Source organism: Miscanthus floridulus, chromosome 2 (genome assembly GCF_019320115.1).
Source record: "Miscanthus floridulus cultivar M001 chromosome 2, ASM1932011v1, whole genome shotgun sequence".
NCBI lineage: Eukaryota > Viridiplantae > Streptophyta > Magnoliopsida > Poales > Poaceae > Miscanthus > Miscanthus floridulus.
The window spans coordinates 6,526,269-6,546,369 of record NC_089581.1 but is presented as its reverse complement, the minus strand read 5'-3'; the positions used below and the strand labels follow the sequence as shown (position 1 = coordinate 6,546,369).

The following is a 20,101-nucleotide window of genomic DNA, read 5'->3' as shown; positions in this document are numbered from 1 at the left end:
ATGCGGTGAAGCCTCGAATTTCTATCGGTGAGGGTTCTGTCGCGACTCGCGAGGTAGAGACGAAGGAGAGAGCATAGAGGAAAACACGGCCTGTTGGCCCGATCGGTGCATAAGTCCGAGAACGAGGGCGTCCAACGCCCTAATCATAGCATTACAATTTGTGGCATGTTCCAAGACGTTCCTTCGATTTGGGACGCTTAATCACGTGCACGGTCAGACGTTGCCTTGGAAGTCGTCATCCAAATAGCCCCTTGTGTCCGACTGACTGACTGAAGACCCATTTGAAACGCATAAAGTTTTACCGAAATAAATTATTTTTAAAAAGTCAGTTTTAATTTTATATATAGGAAAAAACATAGAAACATGTAAAAATTTTGCAAAACAGGATCTACCTTCCTCCTGAGCAAACAGGGCCATGAAACGGGCCCAAGCTGCTGCAGTCGGTGGTCGGTGCTGCAAGATCTGGGCCGGCCCATGTAAATCTCCATGGGATCTTATCCTCCCGCTCCACTATCCCCTCCCGGCTTCCCCAGCGTATCGCCGCCCTAAGCGTCTTCGTCGAGCCCGCAGCCGGCGACGAACAGCCAACAGGTACGGCCCCCTTCCTGCCCCCCTCCTGTTCCCTTCCTGCCGTGCGAAACACAAAAACCCTAACCTAAGCGCTCTTGTGTAAGGGGAAGGGGAGGAGGAGGATGGGCGAGTTCGACGACTACTGGGCGCGGGCGTACAGGGGCGACCCCGCGGTCCCGCACTCCGACCCGCAGCGGCTCATCTCCACCTGGACAGGCGCCTTTGCCCTCGGCGCGTCCGCCTGCGTCCACCACCACGCCTCCGCGCTCGCCTCCCACCTCAAGTCCTTACCGGCGACGTGAGTCCCCGACCCCCGTATCGTCTCTCGGTGTCTCTGTTGCTCTGATGCTCTCGCTTAGGTTTTGTACCAATTCCCGCTTCTCGCTTGCGAGTCAGACCATGTTTGTACCAGGTATTGCAATTCGTTGATAGATTGATATGCTTGGGCCTATTCTTCATGTGTGTGCGATTTTATGTGTGTTTGTACCTATTCGTTGATAGATAGCAGGGATTACTGCAGATTGAGTGCTGTGTAGCGTGTAGCCTCTTAAAAAGATTATCTCAAACTTTAGTTTTTAGCTTGCGTCTTTATTAATGCACCTGAAGCCAAAAAAAAACATAGTTCAATTGGAACGGAAGGGAGTAGTATTTTCTCTTGTGCCACTCACCATGTTGATTTAAAAATCACAAGGTCAGTCATCAAAACCACCCAAAATTGCTCTTACTATAGCTTAACATGATCAGTGTCGGCTCGAATTGATGAAGAGTGGGACTTCAACACTATCTATATTTAGCACTACTTGAACCATATAAGATATCCAAATACTTATATCATAAGGAGCTTAACATGATCAGTGTCGGCTTGAATTGATGAAGAGTGGGACTTCAACACTATCTATATTTAGCACTACTTGAACCATATAAGATATCCAAATACTTATATCATAAGGTTCGTGATGCTGTTCACTCATCTATATAAATGCTTTCTACAGTGCAGAGACGTTTAGAAAGCTTGCATACTGACACCCCAATATGTCGAACACCTACTATACTCCTCCTAATTGACTTTTATTGTTTAAAATGAAATTCAGAGTATTAGTAGATTAACCAATATAGGATTGCCATATGAATTGTTGTCTTTAAAAATCGGAAAATTACAAGAAAAAAGGTTCTCATAATTTCTGTAAATTATTTTCACTAGTAACCTATTTATAAAACTTGCATGGTTTTTGTAGCCTATCTATAGGTTTTACAGAACCTTATGCCATCAAGTTGCCATGTGTATAAATGTTTGGATGGTCTCTTCTGGATTTCAATCTAATTCTTGTTATGGTACCTCTCTCTTTTTTTTTTTGAAAGTGAACGGGGGGAGAGCTTCCCCACCTGATTTTATTAGAAACAAGAGCTCCAATCAAAGTGCGGAGTTTGTCGAAGAGATACAAGATGACAGGAACAAGTGCCAGTGACTAAGTTTAGATACATCACGATCGACTTTCAGTCGTTTTTGCCAAATAACTAGATCATCACAAACTCTAGTAATAATACGGCGGCTTGATGACGGCTCGCTTCCGAAGACCTCAGCATTCCTAGCATCCCATATCCGCCAAAGGATAGTAAGACTAAGAAACACAAATGGACAGAGTTTTGCATCCAAGTGGGGGAGAGGACATCCAGTCCATACATTTGCATCTGCCAGTTCAGCAACACTGCTCAGCTGGAGCATTCGCCATAGCTCGGCACTGGGAGTGCAATCAAAGAAAACATGCTGGCGATCTTCAACACAACCAGAGCACCGTTGGCAAGCATCGTCATCCAGCACATGTTTTGCGAAGAGATTGCCCCTCGTGCTTAATCTGTCCTTGAAGTAGAGCCAGGCAAAAATCTTGACTTTGTTTGGAAGTCGTGTACCCCAGATATGACGCCCATGCACGTCTGGTGTTTCTGAACGGCGATCAGGTGTTGCGTAAGCATCTCTGGTGGTGAACACTTTGCCAGTATGTTTCAGACGCCGCTCATCAGCTCCGTCGCCAAGATTGGTTTCCTGCAAGCATAAAAGGAGGTCTGCTAGCTGGGTTGCAGCAGCATTTGTCAGTCTGGACCGAAGGCGCAAATCAAACCTAGCTTGGAAAACATCCTGAACCGATACGTTAGGCCTAGTAGTGTGAGAGAAAAGAGCAGAGTGGGAAACATAAAGAGGGCCGGCAGGGAGCCAATGATCAAACCAAAAAGAGGTAGAAGCACCATCACGAACTTTCACATAAGTAATTGAACGATAGGTAGTAAGTTCATCATTAATGATCCGCCAAAGATATGAAGTTGAACTGTTAGAGGGGGTGTCAAAAGATGCAGCATCTCGGAGAATCCATTGCTTCCACGGGGCAGGTTCATTGGAGAAAAGCTTATTAATGAATTTCATGAGCATGCATCTATTTTGAAGCTCCAAATTTTTAACTCCAAGGCCCCCATCATTCTTACTGATAGAAACGTTTTCCCAGGCCACTAAACACCTAGAACCATGGCAGACCTCATCCCCTGTCCAAAAGAAAGCACGTCGACGTCGATCTATAGCTTTGATAGCTGTTTTGGGGATATTCAGAGCTGACATGTAGTGGAGAGGGGTGGGGGGGGGGGGGGGGGGGGGGGGGGAGCTGAGGACAGCAGTAACCAAGGTGAGGCGGGTACCTCTCAGATTTTAGGCTTGTGATCTGAGTCTTAGGTGTTGGGACTTGAACACTATTTTCATCTTGCATTATAAAGCATCTTGTAATCCGAATTTGCTAAAGGCCTGTTTGGATCCCATGAATTCAAACCAATATCTAGAAAGTGCTTCTCCATTTCATTATTAGATTATTTTCCAATTCCTAGGAACCAAACAGGGCCTAAGATCTCATGGACCATTATTTCATTCTTATAAGGAATTAATAGTTTTCCATTCTTCGCTGTGTCTTTTCAACTGTTTTAATCCTTAGCATCTGAAATGCATAAGAAATGTTTTTCCTCCATTGTGAACGCACAGTATATTTGCTTATAAAATCTCTCTTTGTGTTATGTCTTTATGTAGATGTACAAAGTCCCTTTTATTAACGTTCTGCTGTTGTCCTTGCCCAATACATGTTGATTGACATATAATACCATTTATCTCAGTTGGCAAGACATGACATTGGTCCTTGATCAAAAGCGATGGAAGAAAGCTCTTGAGAAGAAGCAACAACAAGCTTAAGGTGAGCCAATCTCACCTGCTACACCTACATTGCAGTTAATGATTGTATCAACGGAATTAACTTTTTATCAGATGATGACAGTTGACATCGATCGTTTCATGTTCTAACTTGCTTATGTTTCTTCTTGTTTGCTACAGCTCATTATTCTTTCCAACTCGGACCAGTTGGATGAGTATGTGTCTGGTCATCAATTGTGGCGCATGAAATTTCAGAGTTCTCTCTCTCTATATAATATATTGACTGAGGTTCTACTTGATTGTGTTAAATTGTCCCTATTTTTGTGTCTGCTCCATCTCAGATGACATTCAGAATGATTTGTCCATTCTTAAATCTCCATGATCTTTTTAACATGCTACTCCATCCGTTCTAAATTATAAGTCATTCTGTCTTTTTTAGGTACATAGCTTTTGTTATGCATCTAGATGTCTAAATACATAGCTTTTAATATGTATCTAGAAAAGCTAGAACACATTATAATTTGAAACAAAGGGAGTACATGATATCTTGCATATGCAGCATTTGTGTGATTGTGTACTCCAAATAAACTCAAACCTCTAGTATAGTATCTAGTCAAACAATCTTGAGTTTGACCAAGTTTATATAAAAAAATCAATATTTTAATACCAAATAAATATCATTGGACTAGTCTTGAATATGTATTTTCATAGTATACCTATTTAGTATTATTTTTTTATAAACTTGGTTAAACTTCAGATACATTGACTAGGAACAGAGCTAGAATTACTTTTTTTTTTCTGTCAGAAGTAATTTTGCAATTTTTCTGACGGAAGTAATTTTCCTGACGGAGCATAAGTTATAAATATTTTTTTTAGCCTTTCTTTAGCGGAAAGGAAGAAACACACATATGACTGCATGTATGCCATTACATCGGGCTGTGCCCTATTGCTATCGGAAAGACAGCTTAAACTCGACTCAAGTCGACCGGTACTGTTGCTTTGTGCAGACAAAACAGCTTGCCCCCAAGCCCCAAAGCGGTACAATTTGAACCAAAGTTACAACGAGCATAAAAGAACTACAGGAGATAATTTATTTGCTTATCTATCAGTAATAACTGAATAATGCGTATCCACTTCCGAAAGGTGGAGCAGCGCTAGTTGACGACGTAGCAGTTCCTCACCCTGGGCACAAGATATCGAGAACCGAATTAAAAATATCGAAACCGAATTTTTTGGTACCCTGTTCGGTTCATAATTCTCAGGAACCGAATTTACCTAGGTAAACTGAATTTACTGAACTGTGTTGAGTTTGAGTATTGTTATATTATTGATAGCACTATTTTAGTTTATTATATTATGTATTTGTGGTACTTTACTTTTATAGTCTCGTGGACTTTTATATGTATGTATTTGGTATTATTATTCTCTATGAAATCATGTCCAAATTATGTCAAAATTAGCTTTCGAACCTACTATTACATGTCCATGCGGTCAGTTCGGTATTTTTCGGTAAATACCGAAACCGAATTTTTTTCCGAATTTTGGAAGGAACCGATCAGTACCTATTTTTCGAGGAACCAAATTTCTCTGGGAACCGAAGTACCGAACCGATCGGTTCGGTAATACTGAATGCCCAGGCTAAGCAGTTCCTCCTAATCTGCCCTGGTTGCCAGAAAACATGATTTGCTGCTAACTGGGGGGCATTTATAAAAAAAACAAGTGTCGGGGCACAAGACTAGCTACAACCTGAGAGTAAATTATTAGAACAAGCGTTGCATAAGCTGCCAACTCGAGGGGCAACTTATTATGCCAACTATATGAGCCGAGAAACATGACTAGCTGACAATTGGAGGGACATTTATTAAAAAGACAAGAGTCACGACCCAAAATAAAACAAGCTACGACCTGAGAGATAAATTATTAAAAGAAGCATTGCATAAGCTACCAATTTATGGGTAAGTTATTATACAATTGATATGTAGGTTTTAAGAAGGCATTCGAACTTGAAGGGGAAAATGGGAAAAGAAACTCATAACTCATTAAACTAAAACTCAAATAAACATTGAAACAAAAAAATGAAATATTTAAAAGCAGAAGCTAAACCACTGAAATAGCTACCGGAAACTAAAATTGACAACCACGAAAACTAAAATTGACAACCACGAAATTAAATTACAATTGACAAATAAGTAGACATAATGAAACATAAAACTAAACACAAGACAAGCATATGAGAGCTACAGCAGAGAATTTATTTCCTTACAGTATCTAATAACAGAGATAATCAAATATAATGCATATCCAGTTCCAAAAGGTGCTGCACCCGTTAGTTGACGACGTGGCAGTTCCGTCTGATCTCCCCTTGGTTGCCGGCGATGACGCCGAAGGCTCCCAACTTCTGGATGGACGCGGCGAAGGCTGTGAGGAACTTGCCTTGGTCGTGCATCTCGTCGAAGAGGCGGGCGGCCTCGTCGTCGTGCAGCAGCACGGCGTCCGTGAGCAGCGCGCCGCGGTTGGCCTTGACGGTGGCGTAGTAGCTGGTGTCGAACGTGAACTCGCTGCCGGGGTCCAAGGCCACCTTGCCGAGCGGCGACGACGACGGCGTGGCGGGGCACTGCTGCATCAGCTCCCGCGCGTAGCCAGGGTCGATGAACGGGTCCACCCCGCCGTTGCCTTGGAAGGTGTAGAGCCTCGGGGACACGAACTGGCAGTCCGTCCGTCCCAGCGTGTGCGCGCCGGAGAGTGCGACGAGGTCGCGGACGCCGAGCCCCCGCTTCGCGAAGGAGTCCCTGAGGATCGGGAACACGAACTCCGGGCTGGGCAGGTCCGTGGCGTGCGCCTCGTCGGAGAAGCGGGTGTCGCGGCGGCCCGCCTCGACTTGCCACAGCGAGCGGCCGAACTGGAAGGAGACGGCGTCGCGGGCGGCCAGCGCCACGACGTCGGGGCAGGAGACGCTGCCGGGGCAGGCCGCCTCCAGCGCCGCCTTGGCGGCGTCGACGACGTCCAGCCCGCCCAGCGACTGGCTCGGCGGCGCCGCCTTCTCCGTGCCCCGGCCGTCCAGCAGCACCGATTCGTCGCACCCCTGCGGGAAGCAGTCGTGGAAGTAGAGCCGCAGCAGCTTGCCGGCCAGGCTCGGGTCTGCGGCTGCCCGCGCCCAGGTCACGTTCTGAACGATGGACTCCGCCTGGGGGCATGTCTGCTGGTAGAAGCCCACCTGGAGGCCGGCAGCGGTAGTCGACGACGCGACGAGCAGCGGCGCGTGAACGAGGAGCAGCAGGCACAGCGACGGCTTGCTGCCGGCGGTGGTGCGGGTACCAGCAGCCACTGCTCTGTGCTGTGTCGACTGGACTGACGACGGTGACAAACAGGGAGCTGATGTTCTCCTGTCGCTAGACAAGATCTGATATCAGAGTACAACTCACAAGTGCATCTCTACTCACCGTCACCGACTGAAACCACAGTGCCTATTTATACTACTGGTATTTCACTCCGGTAAGCTTGGTACATAGAATATGGACCTCATGTTTGCGTAATCTCAGCTTTGTTTAGACATGGCCCGGGTTTCTTTTTTTTTTTTTCCGAAGCGAGGCCATACCCCATTTCCATTGATGACAACGGAAATACAAAGTTTGCAGAGAGATACAGACATAGACTAGAGTCAGAGGACGATACTGATAACTGGTTACCACTAACAAGAGCTTAAGACCACGCCTGATTCAGGCAGCAAGCTAAAGAGAGAGCTAGACTTAAAAGAGTACCAACCACAGCCAACTACGAAACTTAAACTGAGAACAACATAGTTTTGTGCCAGTAAAACAAGATCACAGATTAAGCATGTTGTCGAGTCACATCTTCAACCATCATTCAGGCTGCTCCCCCTGATCATCCTCCAGAAGTTGCGGCTTCCTCTTCACGGACTTCTTGTTCAATAGCTTCACTGCGATCTCCATCATCAAGTTGACTCCGCGCACCAGGGCTTCCTTGTCAACCTCCAAAAAAAGCCCTGCCCAGTAACACATGAGCGAGCATGCAAGACACACAATAGAGATTGGATTTGTGATTTTCCTGCCTTCAAAGCAGACATCATTTCTAATTCTCCAAATGGCCCAGCAGATAGCTGCAATGCCCAACGTATGAAACTTTTGCCCATTGGGCAACCATTTCTCACACCAATCCCAGCATTGTTGAATATTCGTAGGAACATTATTTGCACCAATAGCATAAGCTACAACTGCCCAAACCACTTTGGCAGTACTGCATTGGAACAGAAGATGAGAAATGTTTTCTTCTTCATCACAGAAGTGACAGGTTGGGCTACCAGTCCATTTCCTTTTAATCAAATTGTCCTTAATAAGAATAGCATTGTTCAGCACTAACCAGAGAAAGATTTTAATCTTTGCTGGAATCTTACCCTTCCAGATTTTCTTATGGTAAAGACCAACATCAAAGGAGGTCAAAGCATTATAAACAGATTTAACAGTGAACACACCTTTATTACCAAATTTCCAAAGGATCACATCATCATTAGAACCTAGATTTATACTATATATGTCATTCAAAATCCTGTTCCATTGGACTCTAAGCTCATCCACCAGCCATCTGGTGAAGGTGATCAAAGAAGAATTCATTTTAGCAGAATGAAGAGAAATGTCAGGTTGCTCACATAATTTGAACAAATCAGGGTAAAGGGTGCTTAAAGGTTTATCATACAACCAAGTATCCTTCCAGAGCAAGGTTCTCTTGCCATTTCTGACCTCAATCTTTCTGCCCTGGAGATAGATGTCTCTAACTTTTAATAAGTCAGACCAGATGGGAGAGTCACTCTGCCTGTGCCTTACGGTACAAATTGATGCATTTTAAGATATTTGAACTTTATAATGTCTTGCCATAAACCAGTCCCATTCTCAAGCCTCCACCACCATTTGCACAGACGGCTAATATTCATTTTCCTAATATCTTTTGTAACATCCCGGCCCAGGGTTTAACAGGATACTCATACTAACAAGTTGTAACTTCTTTTCCGGAAGCCCATTTCTAAGAACTCTGAGGTTAAACGTGCTTGGTCTAGAGCAATTTTAGGATGTGTGACCGTTTCCGGGTGCGCATGAGTGAGGACAAAGTGTGCAGAAAAGACTTGTGTGGGTCTGTGAGGGCAGTCTATATCCTAGAAAAGCTGCCAGATGTAAGCAGACCTGGCCTTGTAGAGGCGGGACGTTATATCTTTGATCCCCAAACCACCCTTCTTCTTGTGTTTACAAATCATGGTCCATTTGACCGGGTGGTATTTCTTTTTAGTTCCTCCCCCTTGCCAAAAAAAGGTTCTTCCAATCTTATCCAGATTGTTTACTGTTGTTTTGGCAGAAGGTAAATGGACATATGATAAATAGGAGTATTATTCAAGCTTGAACTAATCAGAGTTGACCTGCCAGCAATGGACATGGTTCCACCTTTCCAAACATCAAGTTTTTTAGCATTTTTCTCAAATCAGTGGCTTGTAGAGCCGGTTGCCCAACTGTCTCTATAAATGAGACTTACCACCTCTACGAACTGATTTTTAGAAGTGGCTGGAAGCTTTAGCCGCCTCTACAAATAGGTTTAACACAGGCGGTAGGGAATGAAAGCCACTCTATAAATTCATTTGCACGTTCTAGCCGCCTCTGGTATATTTCCTGCCAAGAGTTTCTCTAATGTTTTCCGCCAAGATTCAAACTGTGTTTGTGTTAATATGCATACACTTGTTCAAACGTTTCAACCTACACCACATTTGGGTGCCAATCATTCATTAAACGCGCTCACTTAGATCCACAAGGACGTTTGATAGTATAAGATAATACACACGTTCATAATAATTTAAATTCAGTACATTCATTAAACATCAAGCTCGTGTTTGCGTAATCTCGTCTTTGTTTAGACATGGCGCGGATTTGTTAGGGCAGTCCCAATGAAAGAAACTAGTAGTTTCTATAACATAGGATACCGCATCAAAAAAGTACTGTTTTTCAACACATGGTTTCTATGAGTAATAATTATTTTATCTTTCTCTCTCTCAACTCTATCTTCTTCCTCCAATGGGAGTGCGACACGAGCTCCCTAGAAACTGGTGGTTTCTCCCCAATGGCGATTTCATGGTTTCTTGGTGCATTGGGTCAAGAGTAGACCTGATTTTTTCATGAAGAAACCATTTCTATGATTTTTGCTCTCTTTCTTCATTAATTACGTTGTCATGTCAGTGTTTTGCCTACGTGATAAGTCATTTAATGAGGATAGAAACCATCATCAATGCACCGTTGCACCGTTGGGACTGCCTTAAGGGACGTGGTCGATGAATTCCGAGAACCATTCACGTTCCCGTTGCGAGATCAGGACCCTGCGCTCTTGAAACAAGAAGCAGATGCGCGCGGTGGCAGCAAAACTCTTTGGAATTCCGCGACCTGGATCGCTGGCAACTCCAGTTCCTGCGCGGGAAAGCGTGCGCGTTTACCAGTTGTTCCATGGTGTCGGTTGCAGTTAACACCTCGAAAGGACGTGTAGGTTGAACCTGAGCAGGCACGTGGTCGTTGGTGTGGCAGACGACATGTCGGTGGCGGCTACGCCGTTCCCGTGCAGACGAATGCTTTTCGGCCTGGACCTTCCGCCGCCCGTTGGCAGTCCTGCGCGCCTGCGCTTGCTGTTGCTGCCAGTGCCTGTCTGTGTTGTAATATTTCCCTGCAGCAATGCCGGTTTCACTGAAGAAAACAGCAGCATATAATCTTTGGTTTCATTTCCTTTTCCGAATCTTCAGGCCACAAGTGCAGGCAGCTACTCGCCATGATTCTCTAAACGAATAGGATGGAGTATTAGTTATTCCCTGACTGCAGCATGCTCAAGCAAATTGCCAGAGAGGAATGGACAATGGAGTGCTGTCCACCGCTCACAGATACAATTTTTTTTATTGGATCTCACAGACACAAATGCAGTACGGCCCAGTGGTCACGGGGAGGAGGGCCTAAAGCCCCAAAAGTAAGGCCCGTTGGGCGTTGGATTCATGGACATGGCAGACGCGCCTGCTCGTTTTGGTCTGTCATCAGTGCGCGCCTGCAGACGCAGCGGTTGAGATGAGAGCACGTCGTCGCTGGTGCAGTGAAGGCCGCCGCATTGAGGTGCGCCACCAACCTCCGTGACCTCCGCCGCCTCAGCTCTACAAGCCGCCCGCAGCTAGAACGAGCAGCAGCGCAATCGCGCCTGCACTCACGCAGTTGGTGCATCGTGAATCGTGATCATCCCCGTCGCAGTGACGCTGACGACGGTCCTCGCGGGCCGAGGCCAAGCAGCTGTTGGTTCAGCGGCGCCACCGCCGCCAGAGACGGGGACGGTGTCGTGCGGCGACGCGGTGAGCGCGCTGATCCCGTGCGGCGAGTCCCTGATGGGCGCGGGCGCCGAGTAACAGCTGCTGCCGCGGCGCGCGGGCTCTGCGCTGGATGGCCAGCACCCCGCGGCGCGCCGCGCGGTGTGCAGTGCAGGTGCCTCGAACAGTTGGGCCCGTCTTTGGCGTGCTCCCCTACAACCGAACCGATGGATTCTTATCTTGCAAGTCGAGTCATCTAAAAACAAAAATAGATATGTTAGTTTTAAAACTCAGGACCGAACAAATTAGTTCAATTTTGTCTCGGTCAAAACCGAACCGAACTAATTGGACTCGACAAAACGATCACTTAGTCGCATAATTTGTAGCAAATTTTAGCTATTTTTTTCTATTTAAGGTAAAAATGACAATACAACTTATAGATTAAACAAAGTGATAAGAGCGATAATTGATATAAACTCACTAAAATGTATATTACATCACTAATAATAGTATAAAGTATACATTATGTCAACAAAATCTAAATGTTCTTAGTTCGGTTACCCTAGGCATATAACCGAACTAACCGTAAAAAGTTCGGGTAGTATGGACTCAGGACCGAACTAGTAACCGAAAACTTCAATCTTGATCACTTCGGTCTCGATCGGTAGGCGAGGATGCACAATAGGTGCATGGGGTACAGTTGTACACCCAATTTTTTTGAAAAACAACCAAGTATATGTACCCTTTAATACCTTTTATATGTATAATACATTGTTAAATACAATTACTAGTCTACTCGGCCCATACAACAGCCCCAACACTCTACATTCATCCCTTTCTAGGCCCAACAGCAGCCCAATTCCAAATTGCACTGCAATACTTAAATGATTATTTGATCGCATTTATTGTGTAAGCAATAAAGATATCCTTAAACACTTTAAGCCATGGCAGAACCACGTGTGAAGCTTTAGTTTCTATTATACTACAATTTATAAGATTTATTTGAAACTTCATGTAACTTGTTCCATCTATATATAATCACAAATATTTTATCATCATTTAGTGATTTGATTATGTCATGCGTCAGTGTTGATGAACTATATCGTTTTGATCCATACCCGTGATCGAAATCCTAGATCTGCACTAGGTCTTGGTCACGGTAAGTCCAGTTCGATATTGGTCTTCACTCAATTATACCCAACCCTGTCCCTGACCGCGCCCGTCAACTGCCGGCGCTACCGCGTCCGCCTAGGCATCCCCGTTGGTGCCTACACCAAGGGCGGAGTGACCCTAGGTGCATGGTGCCGAGTATGTCGACCAAGCATTCGCCTGCGACATGGCGAGGACAACACCGATTAATAGACATGCTAAGTATGTCGCGGGCAAATGCTTGGTGGGATTATTAATCGGGCATTTCTATTATTGTTGTTTTATTTTGTCAAAAATTTAATGACTGCATTCTTTTAACTTCATGGTTATATGTTGTCCAATGAATGTTTCTTTTATTTTTCTGAATGAAATTCGTATTTTTTGAATTTTTAATAAACCTCCTCTGTAGCAGCATGAATACACTAAGGAGGGGTTGTATCCCGTATCAGATACACATGCTTATGGTCAATTTATAAAATTATTATAATGTTGATGTAGTTTTTACTGATTAAACTTAATTATGTTCTTATAATGCTATTGTAGTAGTTTTTATTGATTAAACTTAATTCTATTCATTCGAAGCAGCAACATAGCTAAAATTGTTGTAATGTTGTAGTTAGTATGTAGTTTATGATGATTCCGAAGGAAAGAAAAGAAAACAAAAAACCTAATGTATAATATGATCTTAATTTTTCATATAATAGATGGTATCTAATAGTTCAATTAGGATCCTAAGTATTTTTATGGGCAGAAATTTAACATTGAATTCAAAGTCATTAAGCATGAGGTTGATATTTCTTAAGAACACTACTACTTGAAGCAGTTGAAATCAGATGATGAACCATGTGAAGTAGGAGTTAATGATTATCCAAATGTCTGCATTAAAAGAGATGACACTTCAAATGTTAGTGCTGGCAAAGAGTAAGACGGGTCGCATTGCGGGACCCGTCACACGATATCTTAGGCTATGTTTGGAAGTCTGGTATTCAGTCTAAAACCCTTGTAAATTACAGCTCCAAATATTTTTCCACTCAATCTAGAATTCGTTGTTTGGATGGTTGGTGAGCCTAATAATATTACACCCAGTTTGAGGCCATCGGATAAAAAAAATCTTCTCATCAGCTCTGTAAAAAAACACGATGATTATCGGGGGCCTCCTCGTTCTCGCTTGCTTCGTCTTATCGTGCTATCTGTCTGGCATCCGACTCTGGACATCGGGCCACCAACGGTGCCGTGCCACCGTGTATGGTGCACGACAGGTGACCAGACATGGATCCATGATCAATTCCGCAAGAAGACCGTTACACGTCGATTTCACAAGAAGACCGGTTGAGGTTCGGCGTGTGAATCAGCCGGTGCCTCATGAGCCGGAGTACGAGCTCTATGGGGCGCCTGTCCTGGCATCGGTGGTCCAGGGCGTAGTCTCCGTGGTGGCGGACAGGCGGAGGACTCTTTGGCCGGCTCATGAGCATGTCATCGCTGAGCTTTCCCTATCGCCTGCACTAATGCACGATGTGATAGCACTCGTCGAGCGACGACCTATCACTGTTTTGCGGTTGCTTCGTTACGCAAACAAATACCTCACAGACAAACAAATATCTCACAGAGAAAAAAATTAGGTGTATTCTTGTGCACAAGATATTACACTTGGAAGCTAATTACCAGTGAATAAAAATACAAGGCTGACAAACAGAGCCTTGGTCCTTCTACTAAATAACTAGATTTGATTTTCTGATATTTGATCAATCTACTCTTTTAAATATATGTAGAGAAAACATTAATGGGATTGGCTACTTGAGAAGAGATGGTTTCTATCATGGTAACTTAAGTTGAGAGATTACACTTTACAAATATTCCCACATTATGAAACTTTGTAACTTTAAAACCAAAAGTTTAATTGTGTACTCGCATTTCTTTAATATTTAAATTGATATAGTATTTTGTACTTGAATATAAGTGCTAGTTATTTTTCAGTGATATGTTACTTGAGATGAAAGATATTGTTCTAGTAAATGTCTTTTTCACAAAATAAAAATATCAAACTTCATGTTGATCTTAGACTGAACATAAGAGAGGTGAGAGTGGAGAGAATATGAGAGAGACAAATAAGTGAGAGGCCAATGTCCTCCACCGCCTTACCTCTATTCCCTTTTATAGGGGAGGTGGAAGGGGAGGTTCCTCTGGTGTGGTCTGTATTTACAAAAGAGTCTCGGGCTATAAATGGGCCCTAAACATTATCTCATAAGTCCCTAGGCTAAGTAACTGGGCTTTGAACACAATATTGGGGTCCCTAACATACGATACACCCCAACAGTGGCCCCTAAGGTATTTGGTTTTGATTGGAAGTATAAGATCCAACAACTGAATACCTCTAAGTGTGGAGAAGCCCTCGCCGAAATGTTGAAGAAGCCATAGTCGATGACGCCGAAGTCAAAGTCGAATCCCATCTCCGAGATATCGGTGACACCAAAGCTGAATGGAGAACTCCTTGGCCAAAATGTTGGCAAAGGCATTATCTATGATGGCCAAGTCGATGGCAAAGCTCCTCGCCGAAATGTTGATGAAGTTGTAGTCGATGAAACCAAAGTCGAAGTCGAAGCCCATCACTGATATGTTGGCATAGGTGATGTTGATGTTGCTTGTCATGGGTTCAATTCCACAGCAGTAATCGAGTTGTTCGACGCGGGTCGATGAGTGGGTCTCCGGTGGCTTAAGAACCCAAACACAAGGGATTTATCCTAATTTGGGCATCTAAGCCCTACAGATCGAAGGGGAAGCGCTATGCTATGGTTACAAGGATTAGGTTGCTTAGGTGATGAGCTTGCCCCAGTGCTCTCTACCCTGGGCTTACTCCTCTCTAGGTTTGTCTTTAGGTCTCTGTTGATCTAATCCCTTCTACAGGAGCCCATGCTTGGCCTTATATATGGGGGGGGGGGGCGATGGGAGTACATGTTACATGGTTGCAGGGGGAGGGGGCTCTCTTGGGTTTCGCATCCTATGATTTGAGTCTTCATCCATATGGTGCCGCGCGGAGTCCTTTGTCATGTAGCTAAGGGGCGACAATGCCCCAACTACCCCTTGACATCTATCGCTGTCATCAGGAGCTGATAGTCAGGCGTTGTCTATCATTGTGCCTTCTTCGGGTTTGCCTTCTCACAACTTCCTTCACACGCTAGGGCTCCTCCGTTCCATGGAGGGAGGCTTATACGCAGGTCTGAGGCCGCTCGCACTGTAGGTGCACGACATCCCTCGTTGCAACGTGTCACGACCTGAGCAGGACCCTATGCTAGGAGTGGCCAACATGGACTAAAGATGGCAATGAGGAATTCCTCATCGGGGAGTGGCTCCCCATCCCCATCCCCATGGGGACATTTTTTCCCTGTCCTGGCCCCATGAACACTGACGGGGACATCTTTCTTCCCATCCCCGTCCCCGTGTGGGGATTAATCCCTGTCGGAGAACCCATCCCCAAAATAAAATGTACCTTTCAAACAGAAAGGGCAAAAATGAATCAATGGAATGAACTTTGGTTCGCTACTAGGATCCAGCCTTGTCGTGACGCCTATATTGGGTTGCAATATGGCTATTTTGGTTGCAATATAGATCAATTGCATCTATGTATGGTCGTTGACAAGTGGTTGCATTTGGAACGATGCAATAGGGTCTTGCATCCTTTTGGATGTGGTATTGCAATATGGTGTTTTTGCAATGCACATAAAAACTAACGCAACCACGATATGGTTGCAAGTACGGTTATTGCGATGAGTAGCATCGTTGTGTCATTAGTTTGTTGCAATGAAACATGTGTTGCAATATCCAATATTGTCACGAACTATATGGTTGCTATATGGCAATATTGCCACAAACTATATGGTTGCCATATGGCAATATTGCCACACCATTGTTGCGTGGAAATATAAACATACTACAACAGAGTATGCTCCGTTGCAACAAGAATTATTGCAACGAAATGCATTTGGTGGCTAAAGCCTCAATTGCAATGCATAATATTTGGTTGCATTAAGTTCTATTGCCATGTATATTTGTTGATGGCAAGAAAACGATATCGCAACAAAACTTTATTGGTGGTCAATAGGTCTTTATAGCAACACACAAAGTGTGTGGCAATAATATTTATTACAACCACATATAATCGTTGTATGTTAGTTTATTGCAATGAGGCGATTTTTATTGGCACCTATTTCATTTCGTATTTGGGTATTAAATTGGTGTTGCAAAATAATTATACAATGATTACAAATTTCATCATCACATATATGAAATCAAACCTTCATTAACTTTAAACATGTCTCAAACTCAACGAGAATAATTATACAATCATCAGAATAATGTTAGATAAACATGAGCACTCCAGAATTAAAACATCCTCTCAAACTATTGTCTGTAACTATATTTGGCATAAAAAAACCAAATCTTTCTTCGCTTGAAGTATGGCTTTAGTTATTCATATCTTGCTATCATCACCAGCACGCAGGCATAATTCTTCTGGATGCCCATGTTGCTCTATGTTTTATAAACATCAAAAGAATGATGGTGAAAGATATAAATGTTTCGCTTAGGACAAAGCTATATAAGGTTTCACTTAGCAAAAGAAAGTAATTTTTACCTTACGTGTGTAGATGGAAAAGTAACTCTTGCTAAGCAAAATAAGGTTGAGCTAAAGCATCTTCTACTGGTCATCCTGGTCTCTCAACCTCTGCTCACTCATTCAGAAAAGTCGATGATCCCTCCATGTTGCAAGCACAAAACGCCATGCACCAAAGGCGTCAGCCTCTTATATCCTATAGAAAGATAGTGTTTAGTGGAAGGCTGAGTTTTTTTAATCAAAATAAAGAAAACAACAGCTTGTCAGAAAGAAATGGAAATTGTTAAAAAAATTGAATTTACAATGTTACTAGAGACTGGACCATGTGCTACCTTCAACAGAAAGGAGATGTAACAGTTTCATGACCAAACTCTAAAAGTACAGATGACAACCCTCATGTGCACCCATAGAATATAAACATAATGCAATGTGACAATTGATATGGTATTTTTCTATATTGAAAATGTTCATCACTTCATCTTAGAGTAGAAACCTTACTCTGCAGCAAAAGGCAAATATAAGCTGACAGATCAAACAGATGCATACACATTGTTAAAACAAGGCAGATTCATATAAGCATGTGCTCCTGAATTTCATAAAAAAATTGATTCATATCTCCATAATTTTAGAAAAGGGGGTTGACTAGTAGTAAATATTTTGTAAGAAATTGGTTCATATCAACAAAAATTTCATATCATGTTTTACTGAGCACTAATTACTTTCTAAGAAATTCATCATCTCCTTCATTCACATGTCACAATTGGATAAGACTAGTAGTCTAGTATGTTGTATAGAACTATGTTCTGGAGCATAATCACTATTCTCTAGTATGCCTTCTATTCTAAACATTGAATGTAAATGAATTTATTCCTTGATATTTCAAGCTCTAAAACATTTATGTTGTACAGAGAATTAGATGCTCATTTCAACCACATCTCAATAGGAACTCACTTAAACCATGGTTATCAGGCATCTCTAGCAGTCTAGCTTCCTGTTCATTTTCTCTCTGCACCTCACAGCTCAAGCAATGAACAAATTGTTAATGAGATAATTTTCATTTTAGCATAGAAAAACTGCTTAAGATTTCTACTATTGCCAATATCTTGAAGAACAAAAGAGAGACTAAAATGCCAAGCACGCACTTGTGCACTATGAGTGCCTGAACCGTGACTTGAGGTTCTTGATGGGTTTCAACTCTAGCCTACCCTAACTTGCATGGGACTGAAAGGCTATGTTGTTGTTGTTGTTGTTGCACTTGTGCACTATGAGCTACCCTGAGTTGGGAGTTGCAAAACACGAGGTAGTCAATAATTCAACATGTTTTTCCTAAACAGAGCACATAGTTTGACATCTTAGTATCCAATTTCTTATAACATCCTTAGGTGCATAAAAAGTAAAAATAAGGAAAAACAGATTTCCACAAGGATGGCACAAGATTTCCACTTGTAACAATTGAATTAGTCGAAAGCAGATAAAATATTGTATAACACTGTTCTGCAAAAAGAATATAGCACATCTGTAATTATCTTCAGGCATCCTGCAACAAGTTTATAGCACATTAGTGATGCAAAGGCCAATGAAATGCATCACCAGGCCCAGAAAAAAAATCCGAATGATTTTGTTACAAGGGCTAGCGGTTTATCTAAACCATGTCTTCAGTCATTTTTAACATTTAGTCTGCAACTCTAAACACCTGTAGAAAACATCAGTACATGAACAAAAGCTGCTATTAAGATATGACTGATCTGCCCTACAAATTAAAGGTATTGTGGTTAATTCTTCTCAATTTCCATTTTATTAAGAGATGACTGATCGGAAGTAGGCTCTGTGTGTTCTAAATTCCATTTTATGTAGAGATCTCTTTTATGTATCTGCTCTAACAACTGCTAAGTGCCAAAATTATGCCTGAGAACTTGTACTTGTTTCCCTAGCAAGAATACTTCACGAGCTTGATAGTGATTCAGATATTAAGAGCCTAAAAAGATTCAAGTCTACAGAAAAGCAGAGCATTGCTAAGATCCCAAGGCAAACAAAGTATCAAGTTGTCAGTGTAAATCAATATAACGATTTTACAAGCAGTTCTGGGTTGAGGGTGCAGCAACACGGTGGAGCCATGGAGTGTGGAGGGATGAGGGAGAACCGGGATTGAGACCTGAGTATCGGAGGAGCTCGGTGGTAGATGGGGGAGTGGCACGACGAAGCCCGCCCGGTGGCGCCGCGGCTAGGTGGACACGCGGAGCGAGGAGCGGCGCTGGTGTGAGAGGCCGAGTCCATGAGGAACAGCCAACAGAGACGGTGACGGCGACGACGATCCCAACCAAATCGCGCTCCTTGTCATCATCCACGTCGATGGGGAGGGCCAGGCGAGGTGGTTCAGAAGTGGGGGCGCGCTCCAGCCACAGGGAGGCTTCCTCAGCGAGCTCCACCATCAGATCTGTGCCACAAGGAGTGGAGAGGGCAGCGGCCTAAGGATCAATGTGGTTAGGTTTTGTTTTGTCGCTAAATGGGCTAGGCCTTTTTTTAGCGCTCGCGCTTACCGCTTTGTGGTTTCAAACGCACGCATGGTGGGAATAAAAACACAGGATGAAAGTTCGAAACAGAGAGCGTCAAACACTCAAACATAACATGTGAATATAGCATCACGTTCGTGTGTTGTTATTGAAAAATAATTATTATTTCAAAAATAGGACCAACCTTGTGACCTTGGTTGGCATCATAGACCAAGAGTCCCTGATTGTATTTTCTGGTCATGACACTGGACTGCGATGCACGATGAGAGCGATGTATAACTGAAGATCGTCATTTTAATTTTCCTTTACAAACATATGATACTTAAAATGCATATGTATACTCCTATAGATTTTTTTGTCATTTATAAAGATCTTTTTTATAGCACATGTAGTTTAATTTAAAGTAATTCCAATAAATCGATAGAAATATACTTACATTCTTAAAAAACACTTATTATTGTAAAAAATATAATTAACTCGATAATCTATACCTAATATATATATATATTAAAGAGGGAAGATATTCTTCCAATCACTTTTTTTATTTCCTACAATACCCTCTGAAAGCTCTAGTTTGGTTTTGGTGAATTGATGAAACCCTAAGTGTTAACCTAGTTTATCAAGTGATCATGAGATAGGTAGCACACTCCAAGTGGTGAAGCAAATGAAGATCATAGCATGATGATGATGACATGGTGATGATCAAGTGCTTGGACTTAGAAAGAAGAAAGAGAAAAACAAAAAGCTCAAGGCAAAGATATAAA

At 43.0% G+C, this 20,101-nt stretch overlaps 2 protein-coding genes across 3 annotated transcripts; one reads left to right on the top strand and one right to left on the bottom strand.

Moving 5' to 3' along the window:
• Window positions 1-470: 470 nt before the first annotated feature.
• LOC136537772 (uncharacterized) lies at window positions 471-4,044 on the top strand. 2 transcript variants are annotated; one of them, XM_066529738.1, is made up of 4 exons: window positions 471-591; window positions 681-868; window positions 3,715-3,791; window positions 3,929-4,044. In XM_066529738.1, the coding sequence occupies exons 2-3, from the start codon at window positions 693-695 to the stop codon at window positions 3,788-3,790; spliced, it is 252 nt and encodes an 83-aa protein (XP_066385835.1). In that variant the 5' UTR covers window positions 471-591; window positions 681-692; the 3' UTR covers window position 3,791; window positions 3,929-4,044. The 2 variants fall into 2 exon arrangements, with proteins under 2 accessions (XP_066385835.1, XP_066385834.1); XM_066529737.1 differs by having other exon boundaries at window positions 481-591; window positions 675-868.
• Window positions 4,045-6,074: 2,030 nt separating this feature from the next.
• On the bottom strand, window positions 6,075-19,256 carry LOC136536016 (cationic peroxidase 2-like). Its single transcript, XM_066528448.1, has 4 exons — window positions 19,109-19,256; window positions 10,980-11,328; window positions 10,377-10,473; window positions 6,075-7,148 (listed from the first exon to the last, which is right to left on the bottom strand). The coding sequence occupies exons 1-4, from the start codon at window positions 19,254-19,256 to the stop codon at window positions 6,075-6,077; spliced, it is 1,668 nt and encodes a 555-aa protein (XP_066384545.1).
• Between the last annotated feature and the right edge of the window lie 845 nt (window positions 19,257-20,101).

Bases quoted from the DNA above. Each gene is read 5' to 3' on its own strand.
- LOC136536016 (XM_066528448.1), bottom strand. From the start codon at position 19,256: ATGGTGGAGCTCGCTGAGGAAGCCTCCCTGTGGCTGGAGCGCGCCCCC. The intron at 10,474-10,979 runs GTGAGTGCAGGC...TGTTTTCTTCAG, and splicing joins ATTCACGATGCACCAACTGC to TGAAACCGGCATTGCTGCAG. The intron at 7,149-10,376 runs GTCCAGGCCGAA...CTCTGATATCAG, and splicing joins CTGCCAACGGGCGGCGGAAG to ATCTTGTCTAGCGACAGGAG.
- LOC136537772 (XM_066529738.1), top strand. From the start codon at position 693: ATGGGCGAGTTCGACGACTACTGGGCGCGGGCGTACAGGGGCGACCCC. The intron at 869-3,714 runs GTGAGTCCCCGA...CATTTATCTCAG, and splicing joins CTCAAGTCCTTACCGGCGAC to TTGGCAAGACATGACATTGG.